This window comes from Triplophysa rosa, linkage group LG23, assembly GCF_024868665.1.
Source record: "Triplophysa rosa linkage group LG23, Trosa_1v2, whole genome shotgun sequence".
In the NCBI taxonomy this organism is placed as follows: domain Eukaryota; kingdom Metazoa; phylum Chordata; class Actinopteri; order Cypriniformes; family Nemacheilidae; genus Triplophysa; species Triplophysa rosa.
The window spans coordinates 12,468,537-12,490,520 of record NC_079912.1 but is presented as its reverse complement, the minus strand read 5'-3'; the positions used below and the strand labels follow the sequence as shown (position 1 = coordinate 12,490,520).

The 21,984-nt window shown below is 40.2% G+C and overlaps 1 protein-coding gene across 3 annotated transcripts in view; it reads right to left on the bottom strand.

The window, feature by feature from the left end:
• Positions 1–7,553: 7,553 nt before the first annotated feature.
• mllt10 (MLLT10 histone lysine methyltransferase DOT1L cofactor) overlaps positions 7,554–21,984 on the bottom strand; it is a 47,675-nt gene continuing 33,244 nt past the window's right edge. Inside the window, exons 11-20 of one of the 3 annotated variants that reach the window (XM_057322888.1) lie at positions 17,870–17,984; positions 15,948–16,020; positions 14,618–14,790; positions 12,707–12,898; positions 12,141–12,214; positions 11,553–11,887; positions 10,732–10,755; positions 10,141–10,237; positions 9,380–9,553; positions 7,554–9,213 (exon numbers count right to left, since the gene is read on the bottom strand). In XM_057322888.1, coding sequence (XP_057178871.1) covers positions 9,166–9,213; positions 9,380–9,553; positions 10,141–10,237; positions 10,732–10,755; positions 11,553–11,887; positions 12,141–12,214; positions 12,707–12,898; positions 14,618–14,790; positions 15,948–16,020; positions 17,870–17,984 — 1,305 coding nt within the window. In that variant the 3' untranslated portion in view covers positions 7,554–9,165. Of the gene's footprint in view, positions 9,214–9,379; positions 9,554–10,140; positions 10,238–10,731; positions 10,756–11,552; positions 11,888–12,082; positions 12,215–12,706; positions 12,899–14,617; positions 14,791–15,947; positions 16,021–17,869; positions 17,985–21,984 lie in introns of those variants that run through there. The other 2 variants (XM_057322889.1, XM_057322890.1) reach the window with 2 other exon arrangements.

The following is a 21,984-nucleotide window of genomic DNA, read 5'->3' as shown; positions in this document are numbered from 1 at the left end:
AAACCTGACAAAAGTAGTTTCCCCAGTAACAATCGAAGCACTTTTGGCACACTTTATTTTTATTTTGTAAAATGTTTAAAGTACTTCTCGAACAAAGGCCTATAAAGGTACAAAAGTAATACCTTGTTTTTTTTGTTTGAGAAGCAGAGTTTTGAAAAGAATCCAATCAAAACAGTCATTTTTCTCGAGCCCATTACCAACTCAATGATGATTGTCATTGTAAAGTAGTTATTTAAAATTAACCCGGGAGCAGACTAAGGGTTGAACTAATCCATGAAAAAATATAACAAGTAAATTATCTTTACTAATAAGACTGTAACCAGTTAATTGCAGCAGTTTCAAAACAGACTCACTGAATCTAGTTCATTAAAGACAAAAATTTGGCTGGTGTATTTCTCCAAGTCATTTTCTATTACAAGTTATGCAATCACATCCTAACTAGGGCTTTCACATATTGTGGGGCCGGGCTTTATTGTTTCTAAACTGAAAGCAGCGTTTCTTTCTCTCGATCCCTCTCCTCGTCCTGACAGAGTCCATTATGTGCCCTGTGCTGCAGCTTGGTGCAGACAAAGCACAGCAAACACAACTAATTGTGGGTGTTGTGTAGCTGCCAGTGTTCGTACAGCCCCTCTCCCTTAGCCCGAGAAGTGCAGTTTTTGCACCTAAAAGCATTCCGAAAAAGGTAACACGAATAAAGTACACAGACGGAAAATCACGTTATCTTTGGTCTTGTCTGTTACGTGTCCAACACCTACAGTTACAAACTTTCTTGCCCAAAAGCAAAATCTGAAACATGCCAGAGATGACACAGAACTTATTATCCAGCTAATCCTTCAAAACAAGTGTCCTCCACTCTGCAAAAATACCGGCCATGTGGTTCAACAGATGTTTATTGCTGAAGAAGTATAAGGAAACGCAATTCGCCAGACTATACTTTTATATCGCAGATGGAACAGTGATGGGAAAAGCTATCTGAGGGATAAGAATCTGATTTATTTTTAATTTTATCTTGTTGCACTGTAGTGGTGCTCTGAGCTGTTATAAGTCAGGGAGTTTGTGGGAGGTCTCTGCTCCATAGATTACATTGATAAATGCACACCTGGTATTCAATGACCTCATCCTTTTAATACATCAGTCGTAGGCCGACGATGTTACCCGTTAAAATGGAAAACGCTGTGGAATTTATGGGTTTCGCAAAAACAATATTTTACACACTGTAAACAATGCCTATTTAAATTAGATAGCAACTTTTGATGATGGCACAGTTGTGTTAAATACTAAATGTAAATGTATTTTTATAATACAGTACGTATAAGAACGTATTAATATAGTCCGTAATATTAGAACGTTCTTCTAGATTATGTAACTGATTTTTTTTCCAAATATAATTATGACGTAATTTTTGGCCACCCGTCTGTGCGGTGCAAACTAAAATGGTGATAGATTTTTAAGTTTTTGTTTACATCTTTTTTTTATAAAGCACATAGCCTCACGTGTTTTGTGTAAAAACGTCAGTAAAATAAACATTCTCAAAATACACAGAATTCCCAAAGCTGAACACAGAAGGCCCATATTCATCCACACACACCTGCCCATACGCTTCTGCACACACGCGCGCTCCCACCAACAGGTCGTGTGCTGTTTAGGTCTATGGGAGAAGCCACACCAAAAAACCTATTTTGTTCTGCATAGGTTTAATGAATACTTTTTTAAAATAACTTTATTCAGTCAATATAAACGTTTAATTATAATGATCTTTGATTACCATCTGTATAAATGTAAACTGTATTTTGTATTGCTATTGTACGTGTTTAACTGATGTGTTTGTTTTTATTTTCATTTGATGTTATTCTTGAAATTGATTTTTTTACTGCACAGCGCTTTTGGAGCCGCTATACAAAAATAAAGTATTATTTTTGTATATTTATTCAAACCTTCAAACCTGTGAAAACGATTGTGACGCATTTCTTTCAGCATACAACACCAAATGTCAACTCAATGTTTTGTCACATCACGTGAATTACTCTGGGCTGATTCATCAAAATACCAATCTCTACTTCAACCCTGACCGACTCAAACAGACGGAACAGGCCCCCTCTCCCACTCCACTCTGCCCCTATGCTAACTTATACACACACGCTTTTCTTGGTGTTCCCGCTCAGATATTCTTGCTTTTAGAATCTCCCTCTCTCCGGTTTCATAGCAACGCATCATCTTCATGCTGCACATACTCAGGTAACCCCGTAATGGTCTTCTGCTGGAGTTACCGGCCACATATAGCGAGCGGACATGTCTCTCCAGGAGTTAACGGGTTGAATAATTAATGAAGTCTCCAGAGATGTGCAGTGGCCCACAGCAGCCTCTATCCATGACATGCATGTTCACTGCACGGCTTAAAACGAAAGGCCTGCTTGCTAAACGCGCGCACACACATCCCTCCCTCGCGAGAGTGGCTCCACTGCATAATGGTGACAGCTGATTCTAACTCACATTTCCATAATTAACAAGCTTGCGGCAGGTGAGCCTATCACTGCATGTCTCTCCTGACCCAGAACAAAATGAATAGCTCTTCTTGTATCAAGGAATTATATGCAATTTACTCCTTCTCTGGGACATTATGGGGAATAAGAATAATTTAAAGTAACCCCCTCCCCTTTGACTGTTTTATTAATTATTATGGGGACTGCTCAGATAATGAACTGATATCTATTTTTACCCGATTATTATATATGATGTTTCAACACTATATCCTGTCACATTAATCACGTTTCCTGGAATTATAATTTATCCGTGATGAGGATGATGTCTTTTATTTAAACAAACGTCAATTTGAATTATTTTACATTTTATATTATTCAAGTATTTATTTAAATACATGTTATGTATTGTATTTAATTTAGTAGCCTATATTTAATAGCAGTCTAGCTTTATTTTATTAACGTATTTTTAAAAATAAATACATTATACGACACTAAAACAATAAAGCACTTTTTCATTTTTGTCGCGTAAATTATAAATTAATTTGGGGATAAGACCTACTTGCGTTTACTAACCTAATGGTTAACGCAATCATGCTAGCTGTTTATATATTCTTTGTATTTTGCAATGCACAAACAATAAAACGAACGTCTATTTTTATTTTCATAACGTACTGTTTTAACATACATTTGTCACTATATTCTACATTTATAGATCATTATTAATGTGTCCGTTTGCTTGCAGAAGGATCGCAGCGTAGATGCCGAGCTCTTATTCCTCGCTGCTGTTCAGCGCAGGCTGCGGCAGTCAGAGGCGGCAGGGAAAATCAGCACACACCGCTGAGAGGCCCACTGTTATTGTGGAGCAGAGAAGAGTGTGTGTGTGTGTGTGTGTGTGTGTGCGCGCGCTCAGAGAGGGAGCGGATGTGTGTATGCCACAACGTGAGCGTGCAAAGAATGAAATCCAGCAAGTTGAAAGTAGAAATACACGTTTTATTGAACGTATGTCTGCTCGTCCAGCATACGCATCAGTAAAATAAATAAAATAAAACCGTATGTGACATCATTGATTGACCGATTTGCCTGAAGTTAGCACATGCTTCCTGTGCAGTATGCTCGCGATTGTCATAGGCAGGGAGCCCAGAGACAGGGTGACACTGCAGATTAATGTTACGCAGGGGCTCAGTTCCCCCCTTTTCCCCACGCGGAGGTCACCTATTCCCTCCGCTCGCACTGTGCCTCCAATCGCCTGGAACTAAACCACCGGGGAGCATCAACTGGTTTCGTATAAGCATATAAAATTGGAAAGAGTGTAACTTTTAAGTCATTGTTTTATTATACAGTAGATGCCCAAAGTGTCTGGAGGTCACGTTTGTGCATTTTCTTTTAATGCCCCGTCAGGTTCGATTAAATAAATAAAATAGAAGGTGTAGTACAAAATAGATAAAACTTGGTTTACTCGGTTTAAAGTATTTAATTGACAATATTATTTGGGCAAAAAGTCAAACTACAGCATATCATCCCTTTCGAAAATTAACCATGGTTTAAAACACCAGCAAAAGGATTTGTTAAAATTAAATAAAATCAATTAATTAAAATTTAATAAAATAAAATGTTTACTGTATTAAAACCATGGGTTTGCCAATAGCAATCAATACACCAAATAAACATGGTTACTACACGTTCACCACAGAAAACATTTAGGGATTTAATTTAGGGATGAAATATGGGTTTTATTCTAAAGCTGTAGGCCTACGAGGTCGTACGAACTCATACGAATTAGCCAAAATTAGCCACCTCGTAAAATAGTTACGTTTTTGACGTGCGGTTGTGTGCTGAATAAAGCCTACACTGACTACACTTGCTGTTATTCATATTTTTGATGATCCTATCTCCGACTCTAGCCCTTTTATTATCATAACAAACAAGCATTCGTGTCGTCTTTACCATTGATTTTTAACTATTGATCTAAAAACGTATTGTTGTTTATGTGTATTTGATAGTCCCGTCTGACCGTCAGTTAAACGGGGTTTGGGAATAGGGGGTTGGCGTTACCTCGGAAGAAGAATAAGCTTGTCTGCGTATGAAGAAAGATGTGTCTGAGTCCCACCGGGCCACACTGGGACCATTATCCAACAGGAGTGAAACCTGTGGGGGTCCATCGCCGGAGCCGTGGGAGGGAGGCAGTGATGAGTTCGGGGGAGACAGTTTGCCTGTACCCAACCCCGATAATCTCCCTCAATGGCGGGGCAGGACACGTACTGTAAGGACGGAGAGGTGGAGGAGGAAGATGGGGCCCCTCGAGCCAGCGGAAGTATTTTAAACTACAGGATAACCGTTCAACACAACTGCACATGAGGAATGCACAATCGGAACAGGGTGCCCAGAAAGATTACGATCAATTAAAGTATATAAAATCACAATAAGTATATTTGGTATTTTAAATAGTTTCAGAAATAATTTTATTTAGAAATAGAAAAGAAATTCAGAAATGTTTTTTTTTCAAATAAATTATATTCACTAAGTCAACTAAAAAAAATCACGGATGCATTTTTTTATTTGAACAAACAATGAAACACTGTGAAGTGTACAATTTAGCCCTTCGATGAAAAACAAATTACATTTTTATTTTGCAATACAACGCAACAGTCAAACAAAAACGAATTTTGTTCAGGCACCCAGATGGGCAGAAGTGGTCCTCTATTGGCTACCCAGGAGAGCCAGGGCTGCTGTCCCCATAGGCCTCTGGCAGACTGATTGAAACCGTTGATGTTGGACAGGAGTTCAGCTGGAAACAAGGGGGATGGGGCTTCAGAAGGGGTGTGTCCAAACGCCCAAGATGTGAACGAATAAGCCCAGAGGAGGGGGCAGCTAAAAAGTGGAAAATATAAAGCATAGGGCAAGCAGGAGGGAAAGACACTGCAAGAGAGAGAGAGAGGGGGAAAGTTAGAGAGAAGTCGAGCTGTAGAGAAAAACCGAGAGCAAGTGAGAAAGCAAACAAGAGGGGGTTGGCTGTGGCATGTTTAAACAACCAGTACATGATTGACAGGTCTGATAAGACAGGTGAGAAGGGGGGGGTGGGCACTGATTCTGACTGGGAGAGGAAAGTGAGCTATTAATTACTAAAGCAGAAACAGATGTAACAGGATGGTGCCTTAGCAGCTGGAAATCATCAGCATAAATGAAAGAGGGAGGAGAAATAAAGATGGGTGGGGAGAGGAAGAAAGGAAGTGTTTAGGGGAGAAGTGCATTGTGGGCTTCTTGCGCTGAGATGAGAGGGGATACGTTAGATGCTCATCGAGCACAGAAGGCACAGCTCGGGGTGAGATTTTAGATGTAGTAACAAGAACAACAGCGTGTGGCTTCAGTAGTTTAGATGATTCTTAAAGGTGCTTTTAACTCTATTCAGAATAAATGAATTACAGGACAACCATAAAGAGGAAAACGAGGAGAGAATGGTATTCATCTCTACCTCTGAGAAATCGGTTAAATGCAATTGAAGAACTCAGAGCATGTTGAATGGCTTTGCTAGCTGCACTTCATGTCATGCTTTAATAATATTTCTACATTTCAATTTGATCCGTTCAGGTTTACAGTTCCAGTGAGAAAAAACAAGAGACCATAAATCAGTCACCTCCCCTGCAGCTCTGTCAGTTAGCTGCTTTTCTTACCTACCTGTAAGCTGAATCCATTCCTTACAGACAGCAGGGGTGAAAATCAAGCGTCCCTGAGGATCTTCAGTGTGTGTGTGTGTGTGTGTGTGTGTGTGTGTGTGTCGATTTGGATCTCCCCCTCCAGTGCACCTGGTGGAGAGGAGTGAGGGACAGAGAGGCTTTAGCAGCTTTCAGTCCCCTGCCTCCTATTACCCCATCTGCTCTCTGAGCGGGTATGAACACAAAGGCATCACTAACTAGATAGGCTAAAGAATCAAGTATTTGATTTATCACTGTAGCGCTCACGTAAGTAAAAATATTAGTGAAGTATTATTGGAGAACTATGTAGTTTGATTAAAAAAGGGGTTTATTCAATCATGGGAAAAGCAAAGTGGTGCCACGATAAATGTGACATATTACAAATTGTAATAATGGATTCATCTGATTAAAATAAAGCGAAGATTTTTCAGATGTGTGAATGCTGTCACTGGACCCATTGTGTTCATGTAGTGCTGAGTGTATCAGGCCGGGGTGGAGGGGGTCGAAGGTCAGTGGGTGGTCAGTAGTGTGGACAGCTTGATGAAGCTGAGGGGAGAGAAGGGCCTGCTGTTCCCACAGCAGGGGCACTCTGAGCTGGGCAGGTCCCTGGGGGTCATGCTGAGAAATGGGTTCTATTCACCAGATAGCAAATACAAGAGGTTCTAGGGATTGAGGGGAAATTAGGGGGTTCGGTGTTGTATACACTTAATTTCAAGAAGTCAGTTTCAATAATAAATTAAATCATATTTTAATTCCAATCTAAAAGCATTTCATCTGCAATTAATGTTTATACCTTCTTATTTCAATTCAAGCTCATTTTACTAGAGTGTTATGTAGCTGAAATATTTATAAAGCATGCATTACAGATTTATGTAAAGATAGCTGTCAGGTTTCTATAGAAGTACACTTTGACTATTTTAAATTGATCAAATCCATACTAAACTTTAGTAGAAAAGTGAACTTTTAAAGGGATACTTCACCCAAAAAAGAAAACTCTGTCATCATTTACTCACCTTCGAGTTGTTCCAAATTTGTATAAATGTCTTTGTTCTGATGAACACAGAGAAAGATATTTAGAAGAATTCTTATAACCAAACAGATCTTGCCCCCATTGAAGGAAAAATTACTTCATTTATTTTGTTCTGTTGAACACAAAAGAAGACATTGTAAGACGACCGTTGTATTTTTTTCTACTATGGGAATCAATGGGGCGCAAAATCTGTTTGGTTATAAGCATTCTTCCAAATATCTTTCTCTGTGTTCATCAGAACAAAGACATTTTTACATATTTGGACCAACTCGAAGTTGAGTAAATGATGACAGAAAGTCCATACAAATATCCCTTTAATGTATAAAAAAAACTATAATTTTGGTACATAACTGTCAAGTATAAAGTACAAAGACAACGTACGCATTGTAATAAACAGATTTTAATTTATCACTGAAAAAAGCGCAACACTACAATCTCAGTGTTCAAAATTTCTTAATATGAAGCAGGATTTGTGTGGGTTCACTTTCGCCGTTTAAATACAAACTTTAGAGATTCTGCATAATTTCTGTACATTTACATGAGAACGTGGACATACCACATCTATAATGGAATATAAAACCACATCAATAAAATGGTGCAAAATGAAAAACGCCCCTGCACATACAAAAATAAATTAATACACTTTATCCAGTCACCAGTCTTGTCGAAAACTTGAGAAAAAATCGGAACTCACTTACAGTGCTTTAAAACAGTCCTTCACACCACTAAGTGAATCACAAATATTTATTTACAACAACAAAAAAAGAGGTAAAACTGTGCTAACTAAACCTTATTTATTCTGACAGCTTATTCTTAATCCAATATGCATCTGTTCATTTACATAGCAACAAAGAAACCAGGCGTATTTACAAGAAAATTTCATCGTCAAGTAGGGTTTGTTCTTTTTTTATAACTTCAAACACCAGACATCAAAATGATGAGTTTACAAAACTCAAAACAGCCGAGATCTTTTTTTACAGTAGTATAAAAACATTCTGCGAGTTGGGCGTTAAAATATCTTACTTGCGCCCAACATGTAGTCAATGCAAATAAATAAAAAAGGAACTATAAAGTTGGCTTCAAAAAACGATCAATGCAGCACAAACATTCGAAATCAGACAGGTTTCAGTGTAGTCACTGTACAGGCTCTGAACTACTATTGCCTGAGCGACGCTGATTGGTACCAATTTCACACAAATGGATCAACTGGAGGGAGGAAAAAACAGGGAGAGGTTGGCAGCGTCTCCAGCGCGTGGCGCCCCCTGACAGCTTGGAAAACGGAGCCAGGCACTTGGGTTAGGGCCTGGTTTGTGTCCTGCCTTGAGAGGTAGTTGCTCTTCAAAGAGTGCAGCAGGGTCAATGAGACAGTTTGTGGACCTTTGGAATGCCTCCTCACGGGGAAAGCTGAAGATCAGAATGCAGAAGGCCTTCATGGTGCACAAATATCCGATCGAACACATTTGACCGCGTTATTCATACACACAGACAAATACGACAGGTTTTATTGAAATTATGTTTTTCTTTGTTAAAGGGGTAAAGAGAGGTAACAGTGGAGAGCAGATACTGATCCACAAGCAGATAGCAGACCATCCTCCATGAACCATCCGACAACTTCAGTTCTCATCCAAGACCTAGCGCCCACAGCAACTCACACCATGTAAGTGTCATTTTCAGCACACTGGCAGGGTGAGAGAGACCGCGTGTGCGCGCACATATGTTTGCGAGTCGTCTCGCCCCCATGGGACCGTAAAGTTTACAGCAAGTGATTTACTCAAACTCAGTGCAACATGTTTTTTGCCAGATGGGCATCAAACTGGCAAGTGTGTGTACATATCAAGGCTGGTGCTTGTGAGAGTTTCGTGCAGTGGGTGAACATTCTGGTTTTGTTGCTCAGATAGCCGGGCCTCTTGGGATGCGCTGATGAGAAAGATCCATAAGGCGGAGCTCCACAATCTTTTTTTCTGCATCAGGTCTTCTCCTGCCCTGTCAGCGATACAGACTTGTCTCCCAGCCGCTGAATAAATCACAGGTAAACACTTAGACTAAATTCTGAACAGATCTAAAGCAACCTTTGTGCTTCTAAAGCAATGCTACAAGAATGCACTTAAACAAATTGAACAATTTAAAATCTATCAGATCAATAATATAAAATATTGGTAAATAGTATGTGCGGTACTAACTCCAGTTTTGGAAGCGTTGCTGTCGTGCATGGCGAGGAAGGGGTTGTTGGTTATGGTTGGCTGGGTGCCGGGCAGCAGGCTGTTGATGGGCAGCTGTACGTCATTCTGCTGCTGCTGTTGTTGTTTTTGCTGCTGCTGCTGCATTAACTGATAGAGCAGAACCTGCTGCTGTTCCTGTACACAGACAGACAGACACAGTGTGATGAGACGTCTAGACTCATCCTCAGACATCACGCCCACAGGCTGCCCATGAACCGTCTGATGCATATTACACACAAACACTGCAATAGCTTCCTCACTATTTGCAATCATACAGAAGCTTGTTCGGATGAATCCATTTTTAGGAGTCAGTGTGCAAAGGATTTTAACCATTCTGGAGGTAAACAAGCAAGAAGGGTCGCTTCAGAGGAATAACTATTTGAGTGGTGCAATCTTTGAAAGATATTCAAAGAAGTTTTGTCGGAGACATGTTTGTAGTTAAGTTCTGTTCGTATTTAATCACTAATACGCTCACTTTTTAATCATAAATATTTTATATAAATAAACGTAACAAACATTAAAATATCTAATAAAAACTTCAAGAGTAAATTTTTGCGAAGCTTATCTTAGAGTGATGCTAAAATATAACACTTAGATTTTGTCATAACATAATTCCCATAGATACACCAGTGTCATTCCATAGTTTCTAAAATGTATTAGATATTTTAACAAAGAATAAGTGAGCGAGCCTAAACGGTATCGTGTGTAGGGGCTCTTCGTACGGGTGTGGGTTGCTGGGAGCTGAAGAGCTGCTGCAGTTGATGTTGATGTTGATGGAGCAGGATCTGCCTGTGCTGCTCCGTCAGAAGTCTCGCCGCACTGCAAACACAAACGCATGGAGCCCGTGAGACAGCTACATTCACTCATCATTTCAGAAACATCCTGCACAGACGCATCATTTCCCATGACTGCACAAACACATTAAGTTCCCCCGAACCCAAAATTGCATCAAAAAGTGAATTTCCTGTCACTGCTCACACACAAAATGCAAACCACATGGACTGCACACGTCATTGCTTTGGAAAATGTAATTTTCTTTAGAGAGGAATCAAAAAAGGAATTCAAATACAAATCCAATGTACAATAAATAAACAAAAAGCAAAGCAAACACATAAAAACAAAAAAATATTTGAACCCCAAAGGTAAAGTGAAGATTGAGGGAGGGCTGTTTATGAAAAAAATAAACAGCTGTAGGTTTCAATTCCTATCAAGTTCAATTTCAGAAACAGCACACAAAAATTAGAACAAGCAGGAAGTACTGGAGTAAAATGAGCCGAAGAAAGCGGACATGAGCATAGCACATAAATTCTCACCTGGTTTTCACAGTGGTCCCGCTGCTGAATTCCCATAAGCGTAAGCGACAGAGAGGTGAAGAAGAAGGGAAGAAATGATGGAAAAGGCATGTGTGACATCCTAACTGCACAGCTTCATCTCACCAATACAATCCAGGTCACATTTCACCCGAACATTAAAAACATACATTTAACAACTCTTGTAAGTATCTTTTGTATACAGAAAATGAAGACTAGTTGAGGCATTTGTATTGCGAGAAAAAAAAAGGTAAAAAATAGAACACTAGAACAGAATGAGAATGAAAGTGAAAGTGAAAGTGACCTATTAGTCAGATATGGTGACCCATACCCGAAATGTGACCTCTGCATTTAACCCATCCAGAGAGTAGTGAACACACGCACAGCAAGTGGTGACCACACGTACACCCGGAGCAGTGGGCAGCTATCACTGCAGCGCCCGGGGAGCAAGTAGGGGTAAGGTGCCTTGCTCAAGGGCACCTCAGTCGCTACCCTCCGGCTCTGGGAATCGAACCCGCAACCTTCTGGTCACGAGTCCAACTCTCTAACCATTAGGCCACGACTGCCCACAGAATAGAATGATTTTTCATGTAAAACCGAATGAATAATGCCAATCTTTATATTTTTTGCATCGTAAATAAATATTGCATTTTTTAAAATATTATTAAATTATTAGATTTATTAAATAGTAAATAAAGATTTTTGCATTATAAATATTGCGTTTAAACTGAATTGTGGAGGGGAGTTCTCACAATGCAAAAAATATAAACGGGCTCAATTTTCTATTTCCAATGTAAAACGCACAGTGCATGACATGTTTGTACCTGTTATTGAGGCTGTTGGGCAAAGAAGCGCTTGTAATTGAGGGATAGGTGGTCAGGGAGCTGGTGTTTTGTGTCAGGCTGGGGGAACTCTGGATCACTCCATTCAGGGCACCCACGATACCACTCATGGTCAGGTGGTTCCCCTGTAGATCGCCCATCAGACCCGTCACCCCAGCTATGGCAGGCAGAGACGAGTTGGCATTGCCAGGCTGGACGGCCACCCCGGCCATGCCGACACCGTTGACCTGCTGCTGGGGGGGGCTGTGTGCCGCAGAAGGGGGGGTGGAGAGAGAGGACGTGCTACTTCTGCTACTATGGCCACCAGACAGGGGATCCTGAGAGAAAGAGAAAGCACAAGAAAAATGAGAGAAAGAGAGCGAGAAAGAGAGAGAGATTACGTGAGAAGCCTCATTGACCTGTTGAACCAATGTACAAAATGAAGCACAGAGGTGATTATAACACTACGCTATAACGACATGACTAAAACGAACACTACATAGAGATATACATAAAATAACACTTGACTCAACTAAACAGGTGCTCAGTCCCAGCAGATGGCATCTGCAGAGCAGGGGTAGAGGAAGTTACCTGAGTGGGCAAGGGTTGAGAGGAGTCTGTTAAAACACTGCTGCCTAGCTGAATGTTCTTGCTGTGCAGCATGTCTGGAGGAGAGAGAGATTTTGCAACTTGAATGTGGAGACCAGATTAGCTAGAGTTGGGAGAGGAGATCCGTGAGCAGAACAGAGGGGAGGAGGGGTGGTCGGACTGGTGTGTGTGTGTGCGTGTAAGGGCTGGGGTACACTTCGGTTGTCTGTGTGACATTACGCCTCGCGCGCAGTTGAACCTTTTGTGGGCCTTGACAGATACTGCACGCTGTTAAGGAATGGGCAAAGGTATGCACAATTATGTACCGTGCGTGAGACATAGCCGACGTCAGCCAGCCGAAGCGTACTTTCGGGCTTTAGGGAGTGAGACGGAAGGTGGGCTTATGGGTTAGATGTGCGTGTATGTGTGAATAACTGGATCTAGGGTTTTTAGGTTCAGGATTAGAGACGCTCAGGTTGTCGCGAGCGTACGTGTGAATGCTACTGTGCCGTGTGAGTACTGTAAAGGTAAACAAGAGGCAGAAGGCAGAGGCGGCGTGTGTGTCTGACCTGTGTGAGTGTTGCCGGGATATAGAGGAGAGGAGGCAGTGGTGGCTGTGGTGCTCGTGGGGGTAAAAGGCACGGAGAGTTGCGCGCTCAAGAGCTGCAGTCTTTCCTTCTTCATGGTCAGAGTTCGGATCTGTTCTTCCAAGCGTCTGTTTTCAACCTGCAGCTGATGCAGGGATTTCAGCATTCCCAGCACTGGACACAAAAACACACATCGTATTATTTTGGATACATTTCGGACGAAATGTTAAACGCTGTCATTTTGCCATCACGTTTCTTAATCGTTTCTCACAGAAATCCTTTACTTTAATTAAATGCAATTATTTACACAAGAATAGTTTTATGAAGGACTTCATACAGAAATCTGCATAAAATAAAAACGTGCCAAAACCACTAAATGACGTTTTATCGAAACGCGTATAGCTGGTACAGCAGCAGTAAACCCAACACCACAAGAGCAAAAACTACATCTACATCTGCAGGTTTGCACACATGCAGATCAAGACCTCCAGAAGGAACTACAACAACAGACTTCCGCTCTTTCCCCGTGTCAGTTTAATAGCGGCATTTAAGCACTGATCAGGGGCCTGCAACCCCTACAGAAATGCGAACCAGATGCGCAGTCAGCGTGACCGCGAAACTGCTCTCCTATCAGCTGCAAACAGAAAGTTCACTTCCACACCCGCAGAACACAACCGCCCCACCACTTCCTGTTCAGGCCTCTCTTTACGTTTGCCGAATGAGCTGCTATCATTACACAAACAGCTGCTGTTCATTCACACAATCCTGATGACACGAACCGACCTGCTGCAATTGAGACTCGCTGATACCTACAGACTAGCGTTACTTACAGTTGATCATCAAAGCGCTGTAAAAATTGTACACAGCAGTTATACACACAGACAAAACTGACAGGTAATGAAGCTTATAATTACTGCGGTAAATACAATTAACTAATAAATTAATTGCGATCTGAGAATTGATGTAATTACAGATTTCAAACTTCAGGCGCAATATCTGACTGACATGCAGTTTAATACGGTTTCACTTACGACGCTTGTAATTATTCTATTAGATTAGATACTTTGAGAGAAAGCACTAGATCCTAGGTTGTCCCCAGAGACTCACATACAAAATATACGGAATATAATGCACTGATCCACAAGAGACAGGCCAACTTTTAATGACCATAATTACATTTCGTTTCAATTTCATTAAGAATTCATTTTCATAATTTTTTTCAAGTAACCGTAATCCCTCTCAGCGAGACTAGGAATTTATTACAGGAATTAATAATGCCATTTTACATTTTCTGAAGAAATGATAGAGGTGGCTGTGCAAACTCACTGTAAAATTGAAATAATTTGATGGGCCATTAATATTCATAGACGCAACAACAGTATTGTGATGCTTGCTTTGAAAGCACCACCAAAAGACACATCACATGCTGACCAATTCGTAGGCTTCAGAAAGTTCGGTATAGCATCATCAGTCATCAGAAAGAACTTAAAGGAATAGATCACCTAAAAATACTAATTCTGTCTTCATTTATTCACCCTAATGTTGTTTAAAACCTGTATATGACTCTTTTGTGTAACACAAGATTAAATATTTTGAAAAATGTCTGGTGGTTTTGTGTCCATACAATGGAAGTCAATGGGGGTCAATGTTGTTTGGTTACCAATGTTCTGCAAAAGTCAAGTCATACAGGCTTAAAATGAGGTGAGTTCATGAAAGAATCTTCATTTTTGTGTAAATTCTCCCTATAAGTTCTCTCTCCATACCCATGGCTCAACATCGTTCCCAGCACGTTCAATATAATGACAACCACACAGTGCCAAACACCTCTATACTTCGGTGTATGGATTAATACGCATCATTGCCAGCGTGTGTGTAAAAGATTATTGCTCTCACCATCTTCCTGTGAACCCTGTTGTAATAGGAACTGTTGTCCATCATTCCATTGTCTTTCCAGCAGCTGGTCGATGCTGGTGGCCACAGGGGGCAGTGAATCTGTACCAGAACCAAGCCCTGAAACCAACGGTCCTGACGAGTCATACCGGATATGCAGACCACTTAACGGAGACCTAAGACCATCACAGAGAAAACAGTGAGACACGCAACACCAGTGTCCAACATGAGTTCCACAGCTCGTAAACATAACATATTACAAAACAGAAAAATGGAAACTTTTTATTTAATCAAAAGTTGAAAAGAAAATTTATCTGAGCATCACATACAAAGCTTGTATAAAAGTTTTTCTTTCACAATATAAACATTCAGTTTTTGTTTTTAAACTTTAACTAAACTGCTGCATTATCAGTGTTTTCTAAACTCCCGATCTGGCGTCATGCACTCAGAGGGAGACACGCTGCTTAATAAAAACAAACTGAGTTCGCAGTTCTCGTGCAACGCCGTCCGGTAAAAAAGCCTGGGCCTGCGCGGGCTTCTGACACCATAAATCTCAGTGCGCTCTTGTTTGGACAGAGCGATCTGTGTTATTATGAATGGATCCAGCTTTAGGCTTTACATCAGGGGTTCCCTGGCGAGCGTGAATCTATCTCTGGGGTAATTACGCCTGGGCTGAGACCGACACCGACGCCACATGACAATAAATCTCCGAAACCACAAGCACAGTCTTCAAAAGTCATAACACCCTAAACGACTGCTCCGGTGTAAATAACAGAGCTAGCAGAAAAATGACCGTTCATCTTGAACACGTTGCAAAATGCTTCTGAATTTGTTGACACAAACATGCTGACACTTTTTACTTTTAGCATAAGCGCTTGTGAATGCCGTGGTAAAGTGATTTCATGTATTTTCCCAAAACGCTTCATTTTAATAACCCTGCAAATGTTTCACAGCTCATATATGCAGCTGATGACATCTAAATTAAACCATTATAATGCAAAAAAACAGCATACCTCTATATCAACATAAAATATGACATCCCGGAAATCTTGCTCTCGAACGTCCAATATTATAAATCCATATTATGTCTTCAGTTATAAGGCTAGCTATGCAAAACGGCAAACTGTCTTAACACAAAACTCTAACCGGTCTGCAACTGCAATCTGGGCAACAGCTGAGTGTTAAAAATGCCTGCTGTTTGGAAGATGAGCGCGAGGGAGGAACGGAGTGAGTGAATGTGATGGGCTGGGAAAGGAGGTTGGGGGAAGGTGAGAGAGTAAAATCTCAGCCTGGAGGAGGGGAACTCGAGCTCAGGAATGTAAATAGGACTTACCGAGGGGAGAGGTTTGCCTTTGGTGAGTTTCCTCTTCTGGAGAAGCCGAGAGCTCCGTCCCCCAGTTCCTGATCTGAAAGGTAAATAGAAAGCAGTCGATAAGGAGCCGGCGTGCCAGAGGAGTCTGGGATACGCAACGACGGGCGTCTTGATCCGCTCTGCGCTCGTCAGATCTCCCTCTTTGAAATCCATCTTGGGGCTGAAGAGTTCTCTCTGGTAGCTCAGCTTGCACACTGACACCACTGAGTGTGTCACTGAGTCACCTCTTTCTCCCGCTCGCACTCTCTCTCTCTTTCTCTCGCCCTCCCTCTTTCACGAGCTGTCCATTCTTCCCCTCACCCCTGCTTTGTGTTCCCCATGGAGGCTCCCATCGCCCTGCCTCTAGGCCCCATGCCAGACACTGCTTTTAATTTTAGGCAGTGAAAGTAATGAATCACATATGCGTCTCGCCAGGCACAACCCCCTCCCTTCCATTCTCTCTCTCTCGCGCTGTTCTCCGCACCCCCTTCAGTCACAGTCAGCCAATCCCATTTTTCTCTTCCTCTCTACTTCTTTCCCCCGTTCCTTTCCTTTTCCCCCTTCCCCCTTGTTCTTTTTAACACTTTCCAGCCCACCACCACCTCGAGCACAGGCTGCGGCAGGTTGGCTCCAGTGGGGGCGCGGGCCTATCGGTTCAATCCGCCCAAGGTCTGGTCTGACTTATTATGGCGCTGACCCTTTGCCTGACCCTGGATCAACCCCGGGGCTGCGACGCAGATTGGACCCAAAAACACCAGGTATCACTTTACAGAATTTAAAGTAAGAATGAGAGAGAAATACTGAACAAGAGCGAGAACTACAGAACAACAGAGAAAGAAAGAAACAAATAAAAGAAAGAAGAGAAATAAATAAATAAATGAATAAAAAAGAATACAGAACAGAACAAAACAAAACAACAGAACAAGAGAGAACTCCAACACAAGAAAGAAAGAAAGAAAGAAAGAAAGAAAGAAAGAAAGAAAGAAAGAAAGAAAGAAAGAAAGAAAGAAAGAAAGAAAGAAAAAGACAAAATGAGAGAGAAAGAGAAAATGCAGAATGAGAGAGAAAGAAAAATGAAGAAAAAGAATTATTATCTCTTAAAGGGCTGTGGACAGATTTTTAAAGACACTTTAAGCCGACTCTGTTTTTTGTCCAACAACCATAAAATATCAAAACATCAACAAATGGTTCTAACCTATATATCAGCCTATCCATATTTTAGATGTGCTGAACTAAAAACACTAACAGGCCCCAGGAAAGAGCACACAAGCTTCCCATTCTTGAGCGGTGGTCTCTTTAAGGAAGGGTGTTCTTTCTCCTATTGTTAGTCAAATGACCCCCTGACCTCCGTTTGAGGAGGAGGGCATGACTGATCCATTATTCCTCAAAGGCTATGTTCCTCTTTTCCTTTCCTGCCCTCTCTCTCTCTCTCTCTCTCTCTTTCAGCTGGTTCCAGCTCCCCCCTCCACCCCTAAGACAAGATCCCGCAAGCCCATTCGCTCAGCCTCGGGACCCCCAGGGTTTAGGCAGGGTCCAGGAAAAGCGTCGAGCGGGCCGGGGAGGAGGGAGGATAAGAGAGGCTAGGTGTTAGGTATGCCTGCCTCCAAAACCCCAGGCAATCCCCTCAGTGTCATCACTGCGGTCATTGTGCAGATTAATGAAATGTTTGAGTGCTGGCATGCTTCATTTAACAGGTATGCACACTTTCAACTCTCTGTCCTGGGGAGTTTTGTTCTCGGTCTCCCTCTCTCTGCGACCAGAGGAGGGAGGGGATACAGCTGACCACACATTCCATAAGCACAGGGGAGTGCAGAGAGACTGGAAGATGAGAGGTTATGGAAGAAGGATTTGAGAAGAGAACCCTGCGTTGGCAGGAGGTACGCTGGAGTGTTTGTGCGTCTCACCTGCTGGGGAGCTCTCGGATTGGGCGATCAGGGCAGCCATGGCTGAATTCGGGTTCAGTCTGTTTCCAAACATGTGAGACGGCGCCAAGTTGAAGGATCCCGGTAGCAAGTTTGACTAAAGAAGAAACACATAAGAAAGCACATGTTCAGACTCAATAACTGTCAAACTCATGGATGTGCGAGTGCTGTTCCTGCTTGAATGTGTGTGCGTGTGTGACTGTTGGCTATAGAGCTGCATGATAAAACACCATGTCAGCTTTATTTCCTGTGAGCCCGCAACAGCCCTGAACACCACACAGACCATGTGCTTCTGCTGCTAATTATTTAATCCAATTAAGCCATTTCCCTAATAAGAGCTGAGATTAGTAGTGGTGCTGCTTCTGAGAGAGCAGCACGTGTGCAACAGAACAAACTTTGCCTGTGTTGTGGAGAGCAAGGACATCTTTAAATAATTATTTTGTTTATAAAAAACACTTGATAAATGAACGTGATGTATGTGCTGCACACATGCATAAAATATATCAATTCAGTCACAAAACCGTGATATATTACAACCTATTCTTAGTCATGTTTCTTTTGCATTCATCTTTAAACATTAATATTTGTTTGGTTAAGTAAAAAATAATCTTAGCACCTTTTATTTTTTTCGAATTCTTCAAACAGATCAATTTATGTCCTCATTTAACTAGTTTAAATCTTTCTAAATATTAATATATTGTGGCCGACCTTCCGAAAAATTGGAAGACCAAATTCAGATTTTTTGGAAAATATGATTAAATACTGTGTTGTCAAGCACTTTTTAATACTTTTTATTGGCTAGATATAACATGAAGGGTGACTAATAATAATGGTTTATGGCAAAAAATCAAAATCACAAAATGGGGAAATACAAGGTTTCAGAAAGACAGCAGTGATATACAGTATTACATATACCTTAATATAAAAATATCTTGTCTCTATATTTCGTGATTTTTATTTTTTACATAAATTATCCTTAGTCACTCTTTATGTTTGTCTCTGGGTTTTGCAAATATCTAACCAATAAACGGTATTAGTAAAGTGCTTGTCAACTTTACACAGTAATTAATTACTTAAAAAGTAAAGTGTTTTTCCATTCCCTGAAAAAACTGTGAATTTGGACATCCAAGGTTTTCAGAAGGTCAGCAACGATATATAAAACATATATACATATATAATGCATAATGTTTTAAGTACATGAAATCCAAATAAATTATTTTACAAAATATTTTTAAAACTGAAAACTGTACACTCAAAATATTGTTTCTCATTCTTTCTGGGAGGAGAAAGTGTTACTACAACATCTGAACCTCCATTTTATTTAACATGAATTTGCAAATGGAAAAGTTGACAAGACAACTTTTTGAAGTATTAAAATTATTATTCAATTTTAATATTAAATTGTTATTACAAACCATTTCAATATGCATATTGCTATTTGCACATTTATGATATTGTAATAATTGATCATTTTTTAATTATAAAGATATATAATCACGCACGCACGCACGCACGCACGCACACACACACACACACACACACACACACACACACACACAATATTACACCACTGTTGACAATCATCTCACGTTTTGTAAAAAGCATTTTTTTTTCTTGTTTTACGTGGATACCAAAATTAATATCCTGCATTCTTCAGGCTCCTAACACCCTGCGGACCCTTTCCTGCCCCTCACAGTCAGGCTGTGTGGAGAGAGGAGGGAGTCTGACCGATATGAAGAGAACCCCTCATCCCACTAACCCAGCTCTCTGTCCAGCCTCAGCTCAATGTGCCCGCACAGGCAAGAGAGGAACGGCCGGATTGTTTGAGGCTTACAGCTCTCAGCACCATTGTGCAGGTTAACCAAGAGTGGGACAGAAGCAGGCCTAGGGGGTGTGTGCTGGGGTCGCAGGTCGACACTTCCCTGCTTGCAACCAGTGAATTCTTTTTTTGTAGCATTTTTTAAACTGCAAAGGGAAAAATAAAGAATGAAGAGAGAGATTTTTTGTGTGATAAATATTTTTTTGTGTGAAGAATGTTTTTTTCTTCCAGTTTTAATATGATTAAACTATATTGTTCATTAACACAGACATACATTCAAAAACATCACCTGTTTACCAATGAGCTAACTACAACCCAGAAAGTCCCCTCATGCCTCCATGGTATTAAGGCTCCTGTCATAAAGCTTAGGACTAATGGGGGATATTTGCAAGCGTGCATTAGGAGGGGCTGAGAGCCCTGCAGCAAGAGATGAAGTAGACCACTGATGGCTTTAATGTAAGGCCACCCTGCCTGTAGAGAGGGCAGATCTGCGCAAACAAAGCCCTGTTGCCTGGAGACGGCTGGTTGCTACAGCAGCACAAGTCAGGACAAAGATGCTCAGGAGAGCGGTAGAGACAGTGCTTAGTCTCTAGTGTGTTTCCGAAGGGCCCATTTGAGCGGTTCTGGGGTCCCGTAAGAATGACTTTTCTTTATAATTGTATAATCCAAGCGCATACCTTGGTCTAATAAGCAGGGGCAATTCTAAAATCACTGATTTGTCTAAAATAAAGTATAAAAACACATTTCTCATGATGAGGGCAGATTCAGTCGCCTGTACCTCTATGACTAGCTAATGCAAACAAATACATTGACGTTCATCCATTAAAACCAAATATATGGTCTTAGCAGCCGGGCCATAAATACCATAAAACACTGTCTCCATGAGCTGAAAAATGAGCACTGAAATGACACCAACTGTAATTCTCACAGGAACACGCAAGACGGCCTCCCTCATATTGTTAATATACAGCTACAATCAGATAAATATTGTTTCAGCACAAACCCGGCATCTTGAACCAGTTTCATTTATTGTGTAAAAAAGATTATTCCGCATTGAGACAAAAATGTACGTTACTTCATGTGAGATACATAAATAACTGCAACCAACATTTACATCCATGCCTTTTAGGAGTTAATTACTATTTGTGCTATAGACATCCTCAAAGAGTATTTATCTTGATAAAACTGGAGCGAATGGTCACACAGAACAAAGACCATGAGTTCAACTCTATTTAATTGGTTCATTTTGTGAGAGATGATGCATTAAGGATGTGTGGGAGCTGAAAGTCGCAGATCTCTTTTTGACGCATGATTACATTGTCTTATTTGAATAATGACCATTCGCAGATAATAGAAGCTAAATGGCTATTGTTTACTAAATTAACTAGTAAAGCTAGTAAATTACAAAACAGTGCAGGACTCGTACTCCTAAAAACACCAACAACAATCTTGTCATTCAAACTGTTTAACAAAATAATGCAATCAATTAATCATGATTAATCGATTCCAAAAATAAAAGTTTGTGTTTCTTATTAGGTGACAAATAAACCGTACCATGTGTGCTATGGTGTTACAGATTATTAACAGTTATTATGATTTTATAAATATTTATATTTACAATATAAAATGGCATAAGAGAGATTTATCTTTATTGTTAGCTTTTTCTACATTTTTGCTGACACACCATAGGACACATGTCAACTACCCATAAACACAAACATTTATTTTGGAAATGATTAATCAAGATTAATTGATTGTATTATATGTATTATTTTCTACTCCAATATAAAATATGTGTGTTTGCAGTGTATATTCACATATTTCTATAAATACACAAACATACATGTATATATTTAAGAAAAGTGTGTAAAATATTTATACATAATATAAATTATATTTAAATATTTATATGAAGAGTTTATTTCCAAAAAGAGATAACTTTGTTTTTAATTTTTTTCAAAAATCATGTTTTTTTATTGTGCATTCCAATTAATATCAAACTGCAGTTGGTTTGTTTTGATTTAAGCCATAATAACTAAAAAAAGACAGCTAACTAACACAATAAAAACATTTTTAATTGATTTGATTTTCTTTAGTTATTATGGCTTAAATCAAAACAAACCAACTGCAGTTTGATATTAATTGGAATGCACAATAAAAAACATGATTTTTGAAAATTGTAAAAAACTGAGTCATCTCTTTTTGGAAATAAACTCTTGTTTATGAAAATATTTGTTATACACAAATAATTATACATACATATAAATATACACGGCAT